This window comes from Haliotis rufescens, unplaced genomic scaffold (genome assembly GCF_023055435.1).
Source record: "Haliotis rufescens isolate VD_foot unplaced genomic scaffold, xgHalRufe1.0.p SCAF_17, whole genome shotgun sequence".
Taxonomy (NCBI): Eukaryota; Metazoa; Mollusca; class Gastropoda; order Lepetellida; family Haliotidae; genus Haliotis; species Haliotis rufescens.
This window is the reverse complement of record NW_025963857.1, coordinates 6,250,682-6,268,513: the sequence shown is the minus strand read 5'-3', so window position 1 is coordinate 6,268,513 and position 17,832 is coordinate 6,250,682. Positions and strand designations below refer to the sequence as shown.

At 41.9% G+C, this 17,832-nt stretch overlaps 1 protein-coding gene across 1 annotated transcript; it reads right to left on the bottom strand.

Annotated features, from left to right (window-relative positions):
- Positions 1-901: 901 nt before the first annotated feature.
- On the bottom strand, positions 902-17,832 carry LOC124141326 (SH3 and PX domain-containing protein 2B-like). The gene is made up of 3 exons (XM_046509339.2): positions 17,000-17,832; positions 4,298-4,395; positions 902-3,073 (listed from the first exon to the last, which is right to left on the bottom strand). Exons 1-3 carry the CDS (start codon positions 17,259-17,261, stop codon positions 2,939-2,941), a joined length of 495 nt encoding a protein of 164 aa, XP_046365295.1. The 5' UTR covers positions 17,262-17,832; the 3' UTR covers positions 902-2,938.

Sequence of the window (17,832 nt, the reverse complement as noted above, 5' to 3'; positions counted from 1 at the left end):
GGCGTGTTCCCAAATAACAGTTTAAATTGATCACATGATAAAGGTTTTAATGAAAAAAGACATTGTAATATCTGCCAATTTTAACCCCAAAAGATGTATTAGTTAAGTTGATGTCAGAGTATGTAGGCACATCATTCCTGCATTTACCGATGCTCTGTGATATCCCTAGCTATAACCCCACAGCAAGTCATATCGAGAACAAACGAGGCGTGTTCCCATGTTGTAATGTTCCACATGAATTTAATTAAATATAGAATCTAACTAATACTTCTTGGTATGAGTCCGTGCACACATATTGCAGCCTGTCATAATGTACTTGTATATAGTTTGGTAATATCGCGTTTGGACTGCGCCAATCGTTGATGAACGGGAGGTTAACGTAGAGGTTAATGTGTTCGCTCTTCACGCCTAACAACCTGGGCTTCGTTTCACGAAGCGATCGTAACGCCTAGACCGTCGTAACTCCCATAGTTAGGACAGTCGTAACGGTGCGATCGCTTTGTAAAACGGGGTCCAGTTCGATTCTCTCGATGGATTTCCAAGCTGTTATAGGTCTCACATAATGCTGACAGTGCAACACGGTAGGTTCAAATAAGGGGAGATAATTCAAATGAAGAGAAATCCATCAGCGTCAATGTTTCCACTCTGAATCACGACTGCTAAAGGTTTGCTTTTCTTTAAATTGTCAGATCGAAAATTGATAAACCATTCTTCTTTAATAATAAAAAGAAGAATTGTATGTCCCCCGTCGTCAGTATGTAGTGGTGAATGTGTTTTGTCCATAATGATTGTTCGAATCCCGGTTCGCCCCGATTATGTTTCTAGGTTTGTCAGCCCCCTAACCTGCTCGTGGCTTTCGCCGAAGTGGTAAACGTCTGAGACCTGCATCACTTCGGGCTTTCCTCCCACATTAAGCTGACACGCCGTGATATAACTAGAATACTGTTCGAAGTGGCGTCAGATCCAATTCACTCACTCCAATGATCGTGATTGAATGAGTGAATGTTGTTTTACGGCAGTATTCAATCATATCACGGTGGTTTGATGGTGATCGAATCTGATCCAAACAAACAAGTGATTGATAGCGTAAGTAACTGCCACATCCTCGGGCTGCCATGACACATGAGCAGGCAGGCCAAACGCTTGTGAAGTAATACCGCTTACTCTTCTTGTTTAAGGAAACACTACAATTCGGTCAAATGAAAACAAAATAACAATTACATTTGATCACTACACCGGACAATGTGCCCACAGTCCAACCATATCCATTACACATACGTTCACAGATTCCTCAACACTCAATACTGTCGACTCTCGCTGTGTCGTACTCGGCTATCTCGATATGTGATATATCTCCAAATCACAACGGTCCACCTTATACATGCAAGCTACCCCTCGATCTCAACCCCGGTTATCTCCCCTTTGGTCCATTCTCCTCCGGCATAACGGGTTGTACAGGAAAAACAACCCATCCGCGGGGAAACCACATTGTATCATATGTCAGGGTTTTCAGGCGACAAAATACGCCCAATTTGGAATTCAATACAGCATGGGGACCATCAAGAATTTGACAAATACAGAACATTTCGATTACCGCAAATATAGCTGGAATATTGAATATGCGGTGTGTGCGTGTGTGTGTGTGCGTGCGTGCGTGCGTGCGTGCGTGCGTGCGCGTGTGTGTGTGTGTCTGCTTGCAGTATTCCGGACTAGTGCTCGCTCACTGAGATGCCTCAGTTTATCATGGATACCCCTTTCAGACACAGTATACTGATTCCGAGCCGACCAGTCCTGTCAACAAGTAGCATCTTTTCAAGTCCTCTGGGATGGCGCGGCCTGGGAATCGCCCAACAACCCTCCTCTCTCCTTGCAGACGCTCTCTCCACTACATCACAGAAGTGGTCAGAAGATCCAGGAATAGCAATGTAAACACTGTATAATTAGGCCATCATAGAATATGTATTACGCCTCACTACCAAACAACCCCGCCTGGGTAGTCTCCGACTACCTGCAACCAGGGTACCGTTGTACAAAACAACTTCAGCGCTACGACTGTCGTAAGTCTATGTTAAGGTATGGCTGTTACGATCACTTAGCGCTAAGATCGCTTTGTACAATGGCACCCAGGAAAGTAGTGTGCACTCCCTTATTCTTAATTGATGACATCACATCCTTCAACAGTTAATATTCACAAATGCTTTGAATAGTTCGTTTGAAAAATATATTTGGATGAAACTAATTATTGTGGCCTCAGCGACAACACCCGGTTGTGTGACGACCCGTGAAGATCCGGGCTAGAATAGGTCTTTAGCAATCCAAGCTTCCCGAAAAAGGCGACTAACAGGATCGCGTGGTCAGGTTCGTTGACTTGGTTGATGCACGTCATCGTATCCCAATTGCGTGGACCGATGCTCATGATGTCAATCACGGGATTGTCTGGTCCAGACTCGATTATTTACAGACCGCCGTCTTATAGCTGGAATAGAGTGTGGCGTTAAACAACAAACAAATCACCGTGTGGCGCGTACAGAGACAGGTACTTGGATGAGTTTCGAGATCGTTCAATTCATAGAGATGGCATCGGGTCTTGTTCAGAATGTCAAACGGTTTGATCGTGTTTTCAGAGCAATGTTAAATCATTGGAAACATGTTTCACAGAAGAAGATGTGTCCTACCAAAGAATGCCTAGTGTGTCATCCAGTCTGATCGTGTGTTCAAATCAATGTTCAATCACTGGAAACAAGGGACAGATTAACAGAAGAAGCAGATGCCAAGTACAGGATGCCTGATGTGTCATCCAGTTTGATCGTGTGTTCAAATCAATGTCCTGTCATTGGAAACAATGTTCAGATCCAAATCAGATAAAATAATCCATAAGATGCGGACATATGTTGGCGTGCATGGTTTGTGTACGCCATGGTCTACGGAGAGACTACGATCAACTTGCAGAGAGTTGTGTCTGGCTGTGATCTCGACCGTTAGGGACCTCGAACGGCTTATCTTCCTTTGGGCAGGGAACAGGGTCGGTTGGTCGCTGCTCGAAAAAATCGATGACTATAGTTTCGGACGCCATCTGAAATTCATTACAATTACCTATATAACACATTTCAACATCTCATGGTTACGATGTTTAATGAGTTTTAGCTCTTCTTAAAGCGACAGTAAAGTTTGTTTTTTTGTTTGTTGCTCAGCGCCGCACTCAGCAATATTCCAGCTATATGACGGCAGTCTGTAATAATTGAGTCTGGACCAGACAATCCAGTGATTAATTTTATGAACATCAATCCACGCAATTGAGATACGATGACATGAATGACCCAAGTCAGCGAAAGTGACCACCTATTCTTACCCGGATGTTCACGAGTTACAACTTTCGTGAAAACCACGAATACTGGTAAGGAGTTGACAAACCATGAATTATAATCAAAGCGAATTTGGGATTCGAACCTACGATTACTGGATCTAGTCACGCCTAAGGGATATCGAATTGCGCCAAACTTAGACGATTGGGTCCCGGTGCCGTATTGTATTGAGAGCCACGGCTCAACATGAGACGAAAATTTCTCATCTGTCACCTGGGGCGGTGGGGTAGCTTTGTGGTTAAAGCGTTCTCTCGAAACGCCGAAGACCCGGGTTCGATTCCTGACATGGGTACAATGTGTGAAGCCCATTTCTGGTGTCCCCCGCCGTGATATTGCTGGAATATTGCTAAAAGCGGCGTAAAACAATACGTTGTTACCTGGTTGATTCAGAATTTCATCGTATTCCGATGGTGTAAATCGCAGCCCAGATCGTCGACTAGAAGACCTGTAATGTTTTGCGTAGGTATGGGAGGATCGCAATGACGCGTGCCTGATACGATAACCGTATCGTAAGGTCCCATATCGAAGAAATACCTGTATATACCAGCACTTAGCAGAGATCACTTGCCTTTAAGCGCCAACTTATGTCAGAATAACGGTTTCCTGCTTCAGGCCCGATTTCGCTTTGCAACCATCATTACAAAGCTCATCCTCGATTGGCCAGGGACTTTTATCACCATACTTTTGGCATAAATACCCTGGACCCATTTGACACTATAGCTCCTATTGTTAAGTTAGCGACACGTGTCTCTCGCTGAAGAGAGTAATCTGATTGGACGGCTATTTTTAGCATCCTGTCGTATGACGCTGGCTCAGTATGAAGCTAAGGTGACAAATGCCTCCACGGTATTCTTCCTAATGGAATAGATATATAAGACATTGAAACAATGGATGAGGGAAACAGTTGTGACGCTGAACAACAAACACCCACTTACCTCTGGACTGGCTTTGAGCAATTCTTTCACAAAGTTATGAAGCTCCAACTCCCGGTACTCCGCCAGTCCCCGTGTGTAGCGTCTGTACCAGCGCTTACCTGGTAAATAAATGATGAGAACACACTGGTTTGACTGAAGTAATGAATAGTCAATCAGTTTTAAACATGCACCGTGTGGCTTTTGGTTCAGTGTGGGAGTGATCACACGCTCTGGCGACCCTGGGACTTTAAACTACATATAGCATCACCCTGTTGTATTTCCAATACGTTGTGGCAAAACCTCTGAGGTCAAGGACGTTCCACTACATTCAGTCTTAGACTCTGTTCCAGGTATTCGTTATGCTCGGTCAAGGATATGTCAAGATCTGTAAAATCGTATTAAAGGACGTATTTTTTCAGTTGTTGTTTTTGTTTAACGCCGCACTCAGCAATATTCCAACTATATGACGGCAGTCTGTAAATAATCGAGGCTGGACTCAGACGATCCAGTGATTGACTTCATGAGCAATTATCTACGCAATCGATGACATGCATCAACCAAGTCAGCGAGCCTGACAACCTGATCCCGTTAGTCACCTCTTACTACAAGCATGGGTTTCTGAAGACCAATTCTAACCAGGATCTTCACGGGTCTATTGACGCGGACGTGTGTACCAAGATGAAATAGCTTATACGTATTTGTGATAAAAGATTATCATCCTTGATTATCCAATGTATTACACCCCCATTAGACCCATAAAAGATCCGGGGAAGAATAGGTCTTCAGCAACCCATGCTTGCCCAACCCATGCTTGCCGTAAAAGGCGACTATGCTCGTAAGAGGCTCGCTGACTTGGTTGAAGCACATGACATGTATCCTGTACCCCTTCGCAACCATAAATTTGTTTTAAGCCCTATTTCAAAGGCCCGACGCTACCCTAGTACAACACCCAATTACGTTACTCTCATGAGAGGGAAAGTGTGCGCGAGGTTCGATATTATAGCGATGAAGGTGGCGACCTCCATTTCGAAAGAAGCTGTGGCGGCGAATAGTCCAGGGTGTTTATCACGATAGAATGTAGACACACTGCGCTGGATAATAGAGGTGATTACGAAAATTTGTAATTAATCACATTTATCTTACCTTAAATAGAATGTCGGATTCTGATTGGCTATTATTATTTTCAGTGTACCCCGCTAACACGTAAGGTAAATTTCTTATGCTCCCCGATCGAATTGCCGAACTGTTTGGCCTATTTAAAACATACCAACAGCAATTTTGTTATCATACCTCCATGTCGGAATGATTGGTCAACGTGATCTTGATAAAATACTGTGTATCTCGCGTTGGAGGGGAATAAATTTCTCAGCGGGGGAATAAATCCCGTATACGACGCTTACAAGCAAAAAGGCGCACTCATTTTCCAAGCCAATGGAGTCACGTGACATAACGCATAACCTCAGCTCAATCGAAGGCCTGTTTTCTTTCAATTTGGAATTTGTTTCAATTATTTTACAATGTCATATTAAAACATGTCGATAACATAAATTCGTTGAAGCAGGATCACTCGGGGCACATGGGGTTTTATGCCTATCCTAACGCGGGACGCATAAACTGATTGCTTGAGGGCCGAGACAAGGGCTTTAAGTGACTATAAACGTCCAGTTTCCCTTGCCTCGGGAAGATGGGACCGAGGAGTCTTTTTAGGTTACATATAAATTCCCTGGTTCAGCGCATGTATTATCTAAAACCCAATACAAAAATTACAAGTGATTCTATGGCTGCTAACCAAGAATTATTCCATGAAAACAAGGACCTATATAGGTCCGTGATGAAACTATAAAAGTATTAAGCCACGCCTTGAACCTATACAACCATTTTTATAGGCCCGTGGCCACGCCCTCTGGCGGACAACCTGGTCACTTGTGTTACATTACTAGTTTCGCTGAACGATGTCAGTGACAAATAGACAGGCTGTGAATCTATTATTGTTGAGTTATTTATTTATAAAAATGACAGAGCTCCAGATAAGCTTTTGGTGATGTGGGTATTTTACCCATGCATTTTAAAATCATTGGATATCAGTAATTCTATCTGGGTATTCAAATTTATGTTACCCACTAGTTTTTACACATGTGGGTATTTAAGTTAAATATTTAAAAACACTATTCATCTAGTCCCTGCAAACTGGTGTCGTGTGGGTTCGAGAGATTTATAGGACTAAAAAATACCACGAAACTTCCACAAGAAAGTGTGATGGCAAATGATCATGATGTAACTGTCATCGTGGAGTTTGGCAAGGTTGACGGAATGCCCGTTTATAGTTGCTGATTTGCTAATCAAATACCCAGGGTTACTTCACAATATTTTGATGATACACACAAGTTTTATTTTTGTAGCGTATCTGTAATGTTCGTTGCGTATTTGATACGCTTGGATTTTATTTTACTGCATATTTCTGCATTTCTGATGCGTATTTTACGCAGATACGCAGCTTATCTGGAGCTCTGAGTAACTTCAATAGGTTGCGGGAATCCGGTGATCGTGGGTTCGAATCTCAGATTCGTCCCTATTACAATGCTTGGTTGTGGATATTGTACATCGTGATTAACGATTACAGCTTTCGTCATTTGGGGTTTCCTCCCACATTTAGCTGACAATCCCAGATATAACTGAAATGCTGTTCAAAGCGGCGTTAATCATTCACTTCAGCCGTAACTGTTCACTGTTTACACATGGCGATGGGAGGTAACTCAATACGGTATGTCCCCGCCCGACTCGTGTTCCTGAAAATGTCAAAAACATTCTATGCGGTAGCTCCGCTCTAAAGGCCATGGAAATACCTCACCTACCCCCCGGGGAGGGAAACTGGGGCAGCTGTGAGGGGAGGCGTAGTATTAGTCGATATGCCATCCCCTTATACATATAACTTCTCTTGAACTTAATTATCGATATGCCGAGCAACAGAAATTATTTTCGTGTTTCTTTTTCCCATTTTTCGCACTTTGAATTTTGAGCATATATTTTAAGTTTAATTTACATTCAAACGTTTGTTCCACGGTCTTAACATTTCAAATTGCCAAAATACATATCTCCTTAAAAAGAATTGTTTGATTTCAGTGGAACATAGGTGTTCATATAAGCAAAATAACGTATGAAGCCAAAATAACTTGGGTCAGTTATTATCCAGTTATTCCATTTATTTTACAGCTTCGTAAATAATGTGAATGCGTGATGTTATTATTTAACTAAACCAGAGACCATATAATCAATTATATGGTCTCTGACTAAACCCAACTCAGAAACATCGTTATTGTACGGGCAACGCTTACTGGGACAGTTTACCACCAAAACATTTTTCTAACTTTTAAATCAAATAGATGACGGAACAATATGGCCAGAATTCCATTAAGGCCTAGTTTTTCTCTTATCACAAAATGGAAGCCGGTTATTTAATCAGCTTGGCCCATAGTTAATGGTCGTTAAGGAGGGGTATTCTAACAGAGGGGGTCAAACTCCTGCAATTCTTGCCACATCTCGCGGGATTGAGTAAACAATAATTCCGAGATAAAGGATGAAACAGCATGGTTCACAGGCCAAATGGCAAATATCAAGATGGCGGCCACGGTTACAGTTGTCTCCCTTGGGTGCTATAAGTTTTGTCGTTTCATCGCTGAGCAAAGACTGGCTAGACGCTAGTTATTTGTGATATGAACCACGCCTGATTTCAGGAAGAGGTGATCGTGACTGGATTCAATAAACAATACAATCCTGAATGATCAAAGAATGCTGTTGCAGCAAAGTCAGTTGACGGACACGGTGTCTGTCTTTGTCTTAATAAGTCGTGTTTCACATCGTCTTGAGAAACTTGTCATATGAATAAATATGATAATGTCTCCCCATTGACCGGACCGCATTAAATATATAAACTAAATAGTCCAAAAGTCCAAAATGAACCTGAACGGAATTAAATCAGTTCTGGGTGAGCAAACATTAAATTTCAAACAAAATTCCAAACACAAAAAAATCCGCCCATCTGAAACAAAACTGTTCACGAAGAGTGGCAGACATTATTTACACATAGCCCATTCTGCTTTGCTGCTCCGACTCGTGAAGATCCGTGGTAGAATAGGTCTTCAGCAACCCATGCTTGCCGTAAAAGGCGACTATGTTAGTCGTAAGAGGCGACAAACGGGATCGGATGGTTAGGCTCGCTGACTTGGCATGTCATGGTATCCCAATTGTATGGATCAATGCTCATGATGTCAATCACTGGATTGTCCGGTCCGGACTCGATTATTTACAGATCGCTGTCATATAGTTAGAATATTGCTGAGTGCGGCGTTAAACAAATGAAAAAACCACTCCGCTTTCTAAGCACTACTGTTAATTCGACATATTTTCGAGTACTTTCAAAAAGTCCACTATGGATTTCAAGGATTTGAGTCATTGAGTATTTACTCACATGTTATCATTCGCTTTGGGCTTTGCTAGTTTCCTTTGGGTATTGTTACTCCATTGGTCCGGTTTGTTGTGTTTTTTACGCTAATAAGTAAACATTATTTAAATAATTCTGCATAAATGCTGTTTCTGGTGACTTCTACTCTGTGTCTGTTCGTGTGCTGCCCCAAGTGTGTAACTTGTCACTTAGACTCACAACAGCGACATACATGTCTAATTAACAGTAATCCAGACGTAGCGCCACTTTATGCATTATTCACAGCGGTGTCTAGCCGGGAGAGCCACATTCCAGAAATGGCTATTGCCGGTAGAGCCACATTTTCAGCTGAGTGCATTTCACCTATTCTAGCGGGTAATTAATTAATCCGATTACCGATACCTTTAAATGAGTGTCCCACATTTAAATTACTAAGCGTGGTGTTCTTTAGAGATACCTTTAAATGAGTGTCCCACATTTAAATTACTAAGCATAGTGTTACTTACTTACTTACTTATATTGGAGATTTAACGTGCGCTTTCCGACTGCAAGCGTATGTCGCACACGGGCCCGGCCAGGCCATTTAATGTGTTTCCAAAAAGGGGAAAGTGAGTTTGTGCAACCCAGGAGGGGGGCTTTAGGGGTTGCTTATATAGTAATTTTGAAATTTGGAAAGAATGCCAAGAGTGGGTTGGGGACGAACTAAGGGAGCTGTGTGTGTTGGGTGGTTGTTAGATAAGGTAGTTTTGGTTTTAATATTTTATTTGGGGTTTAAATGCGACTAATTAGTCCTGTTTTAATTAGGTATATGCCTAAGGCTTTGAATTTTTCTAATTTATTTTGTGGATTTAGGATTGATTCTAGTCCCGTTTTAAGATTTAGGGTGGTCTGTAGTGTTGTTCGGTGTGTTTGGTAGTGTGTGCAGTGAATGAGTACGTGTTCTGGTGTTTCTTGTTGTTTGCAATGCGGGCAGTTTCCTGTTGTGTGTAGATTAGCTATTTTACGGTGATTATTTAGTTTGGTGTGGCCTGTTTGTAGTTTAGTAATTATTCTGTCGATTTTTTTGGATGCAAGATAAAGAAACTTGCCAAGAAGTGCCACCCGACCATCTACGAGGTAGTGAAGCTATTTCAGCGAGAGCAGTCACTCAAAGAGGTTACAGTCCTGAGACTCTCTCACCAGTGGTCAGAACCTTCACGAAGAAAGAAGTACAAGACAATCGATGCACGTATTGCGTCCCTCAAGATCCAGCTCCTGAACCAACACCTGAGTGAGATGGAATACGCTGACCACGTGGGCGACCCCCTTTCTTCTGCAGTAATGACATTAAATCCATTATGCTATTCATATGCTATTCATATTCATCAATGTAAAGTTTTGATGAATATGTAACTGTTATCCTTGTTGAATAAAAAATGAGAAAACAAGACTTGTTTTGTTATATACGGTAACCTGTTAGAATCACAAAGCATGTTTTGACAGCATAGCCGCGAGAGCCACATTATACAATCACGCAACCATAACCATTGCCGCGAGAGCCACATCAATTTGGGCTATCTATTTTCGAAATGTGGCTTTGCCGGCCTGTAGACTAGAGTTCATGCATGAGTCATGCCTGCATTTTCGCTGTAAATAAAGATTTGTAAACACATACAGATATACAATTTGAAAAGGATACATTGAGCATAGACTAACACTTAGTCAATGAAAACATTTCTTTAAATATTTTTTTTCTTCTTCGAAAGAACCTTTGTTTAGTTTGAACTAGACTTGCCTAGGCTTTAAGTATATATATATATATATATATATATATATATACAAAAATGAGGTAAATGTTCACTTACTAACGTGGACTTTATTATTTTATTATATATATATATATATATATATATATATATATATATATATATATATATTCCACAGTCATGGCGCAGGCTATATTGGGTATTACGCAGAGCGTTGTTATTCTATTGCGTTTCAAAAAAAAGAAAATTCATGCATGTTTGTACGCAAGCAACTCAAAATTAAATTGGTAATGGGGATTTAGTTTGCGTATTGTACTCAAATACGTCACTCATCTGGAGCTCTTCCGGTGTCGTTTAACCCATTTTACTGCAATGTTGCCTCAAAGAGCCGTAAAATCTCACTCACTCACTCCAGGCATGGACACCTGCACGTCGTTGTGATGTAGTTACCTACACCGTAGTACCCAACTCACTCACTAACGCATACAGGTCAATTAAAGAAAGTAACAATGACTATCACACTTAAATGCATGGCTCACAGCCACATCGGACGAATGAAACAAACGCGACATTTTCTTTTATGGTGTTTATCATAGTCGAGTTTGCAAGTCGGAGCTGTTGCTGGGGTCAAGTCTTATATCACCCTGTCATCACGCTGCACACTGAGTCACTGACAGACCATGTAACCGCTGGGCTGATAGAAGAGGTCAAAGGTTTCAACCCTACATGCGGTCAAAGGTGATGAACAACGTCCGTGTAATGGTATGATGTTATGTCCTTCTGCAATTACGTGAGGGCAAAATGCCAACGATAGCTGAATATTTTACAAAGCGATCTTAGCGCTACGATTGTCGTAAGTCAGTGTTAAAGAATCGGAGTTACGATCAACTTAGGGCTAAGATCACTTTGTTGAACGGGGCCCTGCATCCTTAACTATCCAGTGTGTCCATTCTATATAATGATAACTCCGCCATCTCATTGGTGACGTCACAATCTCCATCTCTAAAATAACACAAATTAATGTGTGAAATATGATTGCACGGCGATTTTTAACGACTTGTTCTAACCGGTCTCTAAAACGAAGCCAATGTATCGAATGGTACAGCGCATGTATCATAATAGAAAGGAAAAATAATACATCGGATAGTTCGGAAGCCATGTCGAGTTCGAGACAAACGGAGTGCCGCCATGGGACCGCATTGTCGACATAAGACCACAGCGTCGAAAAGGATTGTGCCAGGACCGCGAAGTTAATCGTCTTAAGCCATGTATGGAGTTGAAGGGTTTCATTGTTGCTGATAAATTTCACAAAAACCCATTAATTGACAAAACAGAGCATTCTTGTAGATGTGTTTTGGTACATTTTCATAAAAGGCACGTACATGCAAATAATGAAAAAATAAACAAAGCCTCAGTCACAACTCTGAGTACAGGAAAACATTTCATTAGAGGGAAACGTGCCTTCCAGGTTTCATACACTGACGTGGTCTTATTGTCATCAGCCGAGTATATCCACAAAAATGTAATTCTCCGTGTTTATAGACGTAGCTTACAAAGGTTATTCTCCTTTGCACATACGAACGCATTACCGGAGTTGTGTAAAAGTCTACTGGAGGACATTAGACGGTCGTTATTCCATGTACAAACGTTTGCACAAAGATCTCTGAATGTAGTAGCTAGCCATTCTAGGAATGTCATTCACACAATGTGACCTAGCTCTTTGAGTCGTGTTCAGTGTGTCTGAGGTATGGCTTTCTGTACATTAGAGCTTGATGTTTCATTAAATGGAACTGGTCATGCAATAGATATATGTATATTGCATTATAGACATAACATTAGATTCAATAGTGCGTGTGTCTAAAAATCTATACTTGCATTAGTTTGAAATACATCTTTGCGTGATTTGATAAAACCTACGAAATATGTTTTCCGCGGACCGCCGAAACATTAAGCGTTGACGATTCTGTGTGCGTGTGACAGCCCTGAGTTCCGAGGATGAGTTTAATGAAAATAATATACATAGGTGAATAGTGCACATACTCATTTTGAGCATATGCTCATCTTTTGGCATAGATGTTGTTGATATTATTCACTGATAACTGACACGTATTGTAAACGTATATAGAATGTATGTTTTCTTTACTAGTTTACTGCTTTGTTTTTGTTTGTTTGTTGTTCAACGTCGCACTCCGCAATATTCCAACTATATGACGCCGGTCTGTAAATAATCGAGTCTGGACCAGACAATCCAGTGATTGACGTCATGACGTCACGTCCACGCAATTGGGATACGATGACGTGCTTCAACCAAGTCAGCGAGCCTGATCACCCGATCCCGTTAGCCGCCTCTTACGACACGCATAGTCGCCTTTTACGGCAATCATGGGTTGCTGAAGACCTCCTCTACCCCGGATTTTCACGGGTCTTCTGCTTTGTAAAGTCACGAGATGAGAAAAACCATGTTATTCAACAAGAATATACAGATGTTCTATGTATTATGTACTTTCTAAAAGATAAGCGTTATCTTGCTCTGAAAACCATTGTGTCATTGAGGCAGACTTAAAGTTCTGGCATTAAGTGTTAAACATCTGAGGCCTTCAACCAATTAATAAGTACAGTAAATGAGGATTAATGTGAATACGAAGAGAGAGTGAGTGTGTGATACGATGAAGTGAGTGCATAATATTTTACGCCAGTCAGCAGTATCCAAGCTATATGAGGGCGGCCTGGAAATAATCGAGCCGGGACCAGACAAACCAATGGGTGATAGCATGGGCAATAATCGATACTGCTCCATACGCTTTAGGGGGCACGGGTGGCCCAGTCGCCGCGATTCGCTGTGCAGAGTTGCGTCCCTTGGGCACGCCGGAAACATATGATTGTGGGTTCGAATCCCGGTTCGCCCCGATTATGTTTCTAGGTTTGTCAGCACCATACCAGTGCTCGTGGGTTTCACCGAAGTGGTAAACGCCTTAGACCTGCATCACTTCGGGCTTTCCTCCCACATTAAGCTGACACGCCGCGATATGACTGGAATACTGTTAAAAGCGGCGTTAAACCCAACTCACTCACCCATACGCTTTAACAATGAGCGGTCACACGTTATGACCACCCGATCCACGTTAAAGTTATTTCGTCAGGAATGCCCACAGGAACAGATTCGATGAAAAATTCTCTGGCTTAACTTTTTGTTGACATTCCTTACGTGGATGAACGTATGATAAATCGTGGGACTCCGGTACACCGCGAGGGTATGGTTTTAAAGTAGTTCAATTGATGCAGGAGAAACACTGCGTCCGTTTCATATACAGTCTAGTCTCGTTGAGCATCGCTTCAAGGATCGAGCTAAATCTGGGCACATATCCGGAGATCTACTTATCAGGATCGACTCGTGCCAGAACAAACACAATCAAGTACATAAGATACTGCCTTTGAAACCTTGGTTCAAGCCAGTCGTTAACGAGTTTGGGGGGAATTATTCGCAATCGGTCTCAATGAGCGCTCACATCATGGGCATTTGTTAAGTGGCGTGTGGTAAGTGATTAGACCTCTGCAGCTGATCGGTCAAGGGCGGTCGGGTAGCCTAGTGGTTAAAGCGTTCGCTCGTCACGCCGAAGACCCGGGTTCGATTCCCGACATGGGTACAATGTGTGAAGCCTATTTCTAGTGTCCCCCGCCGTGATATTGCTGGAATATTGCTAAGAGCGGCGTAAAACCATACTCACTCACTCACTCACTCCTTCACTGAACGGTCAAAATGACGTAAGGGATATTACTGTCACGTTACAGTTGTTATCCGGAATTTCTAAACTGGCGGGCAAAAGAAAGTATACACCCATGTTTCCTGGTTGCTAAAAATTAAACAATCAAGAAATGCTTATTCGATGTTGATGTATTTCACACGGGTGTCATAGTTGTATTTTGGACCTTAAGTGTTTCGGCGACTGTTTTCAGCCATGTAACGTTTTCAAAACGTTTGTAATTTTTTGGCCAAATCCAATATTCTAGCGTTACTTTCCTTTACCAGTTTACTTCTTCACTTGTCGTTGCAAATAAGGAGCCCCGTGAAGACCCGGGGTAGAATAGGCCTTCAGCAACCCGTGCTTGCCGTAAAAGGCGTCTATGCTTGTCGTAAGAGGTGACTATAACGGGATCGGGTGGTCAGCCTCGCTGACTTGCATGTTATCGTATCCCAATTGCGTCAATCGATGCTCATGATGCCAATCACTGGACTGTCTGGTCCAGACTCGATTATTTACAGACCGCCTTCATATAGCTGTAATATTGCTGAGTGCGGCTTTTGAACAACAAACAAACAAACAAATAAGGAAGTGTTGTATATCAAGGGAGCCTGGGTAAAGTCTTCCTGATATATCTAAGGGCAGTTTAACACAATCTAAAAGAAATATATAAATATTTTCATTTCAGAGACTTAATGTAAGTCTAGTGAAATGAGCAAGTGTTGTTTACCGCCTCGGTCAGCACTATTCCAAATGTAAACAAGCAAGTCCCCATGTGGGGAATCGAACTCGGGGCTTCGGCGTGACGTGCGAACACTTTAACCACTAGGCTACCCCTTCGCCCCGTGTTTGAAACAGATTTGTTTAATCATCCAACGCAGACAATCAATAACTGTTGGATTGATATACACTATACAACATTCAGCAAAAACAGAAGTTTTGAATGTTTCGCAGTCCTACGCGTTATTCTCTCATTCAGAACAAACTTCCTTTGTCTGCTAACTGAATTTTCAGGGTCACTAAACTTTCAGAATCCAGCCTGATTTAAACTGACACGCCGTGATATAACTGAAATAATACCCACTGCGGCAATAAGCTCAAATTACCATATGCTATAATTGTTATGCTGAAATCTGTTCCCTTATTTTTCATTATGAGTATATATATCAAATCTAAAAATGAGCTCCGCCATGACAAATTGCCTACGTAAGCACAATTTATGAATATTTATAACACAAGTTTACTTTCATAAGAATACGCATACCTGAACTGACACTTGAGCCCTGCCTTCCACCAATTGTTGCACGAAATCAAACAATACCCCAACAAGAGATAACAATGTCAACACAAGAAAGAGGCCACGAGCTCACTATATTTTACAGCTAATTCCCCAGGTCATGTTTATACCTCGGGTCATATCTATGTTCATTCAAATACCTATACATACATGCTCATTCAACATGAACTGAATGGCTTCGCCCGTCTGTTTAATGGTCGCAAGGGAGAAACAGGCCCGTTTGCTTTCACCGACATAGTTGAGTGTATTTAGCAATGGCGACACGGTTTGGTGGTTATAGTCCTCCAACACTGCATATCGCACACACATACCCATGTATACTTATACTTGAGGAGAAAAGTTGCTCTCCGGGTGTCGCTTGACCCACATAGAAATCATAATCAATATTGCCATCGGGTAAATGCAACATTTGGCGATCCCATCACTGAAGGAGTGAGTATATAGGCGTTAACGCAACGTATAGCTATATACCAGCCCCACCTTGAGGTACACCAAGACTTCACGCAATGTACCTGATTGGGAATCGAACCTGGGTCTCCCGTGTGACGGCGAACGCTTTACCGCTAGGCTACCCCACTGGCCTGGGTAGACAGTGAATAGGGTTTCTATAACATCAGTTTTACGATAGAATACAGCTCATTACGTAATGTTCATTGAACATGTCAATCGGCTCATTTACGATGAATGCTATCAATTGACTTATAATAAATTATTAACCCTTATTTTATTATTAGTTATGATAATTGATGCTAATACTATTTCTAAATTGAAAAACAAAAGAAAAATATATATATATTCGCACACCCATATATCCTTCCTTAAAGCATCGTCGAACATATTTATATACATGCAGATTATATCATTAATATTTGCCTGCGTGTGAACCACAGCGAACAACCCGCAATAGAAAAAGTGTGGCAATTTCAAACATGTACGGTAACTAATAACGTTATATTTTGACAAGCGGCAAGATATATTTCGCGGATATTAAAGTTAACGCTACACACTCCCAGAATGTCCCACGTGACCGAAACTTTCTGCACCGAGGCAGGGTGGTTGAGTTGCGAGTTGCCACGTCGCTGTGTTTCAACACAGTGTTTACTGTTAGGCCTCGCCAGAACAACCGGTACTGGATGGAAACTGAACCCGTCTATACGTACGCCGCATCTCTGGGTTCATTAGAAACCTAGATACACATTTGTACACACGTATTTGATTACATGGCGACCGGGTGAACAGGACATATTGTACACGGGCCACAAGTCGCGTTAAATACGTGTTACACCCAAAACTGAATGTTTAAATTTAGGATCATTCAAATACAATAGAATTAGACACGGGTTAAAATATAAACACGACCTCCATTTGTGCATCAACAAAATTATTATAAACATCGAAACATGAATAAAATATAAGGCAATTATGACAGGATTAACTTTATGTCACGTTTATTCGTTTGTTACTGAAACTTCCTGACGCAATTATCAACCATTGTACTGTTACCTTCTAGTCGTGGGAGCGGGATCACATCGTTGTCAGGTGCGTCCTTAGACCGAAACTGAGACACTAGATGTTTATAGAACCTGAGGAAGTCTTTGTAAGTTCTTCTAATATAAGAAGTCCTTCCATCCGACCAAAACACCTCAACGACGAACACATATTCCATACTCAGCCGTCCCATTTTCTTCTCGGCAAATCCAGTGACTGCAGCGAAGGCTACAAATAAATTAGCGCATGTGAGCGAGTCCCACACACTCGACGCCATTCTCAACACTTCTAAGCCGGTTGAGACATTTATAAACTTTCACTTCTTTGTCGACTTCATTGCAGCGAGGGGAATAAAAACACCGTTTTACCCTCTCCGTCCGCCATGTTGCTCGAGCAGACGACAGCGCTAGCTCTCTTCACATCTCAATACAGTACGAGATCTGTTATCTGGCTCGGCTATCACGGTAGTCCACAGTGGGCCGTAAACAACGCCAGCCACGGATCCTTTCAAATTATGGCCGGTTATTAAGATACTGTCATTGAAATCATCAGCTTCGCAGCTGGGTAATTTTCTTTTGTGTGAGCGCTGGAAACCGATCATCCATTAAAACACAAGAAGGAACTAAAACACAATCATTCCGAGATTGTTGAAAAGTCATATCAAGTCGCGAGTTATCGTCTGCTCGGGTTATCGTCTGCTTACCGCCGAGTGCACCCAGCCCATCGCTACTGTTTGCGCGGATAATATAAACAGCATCTGCAACAACACACACAATGAACCTGCCGATACAGCCGAGGTGGAGATCTCTGAATGATCGCTCTCGTCTGCATGGCCGACAGGCTCGGAT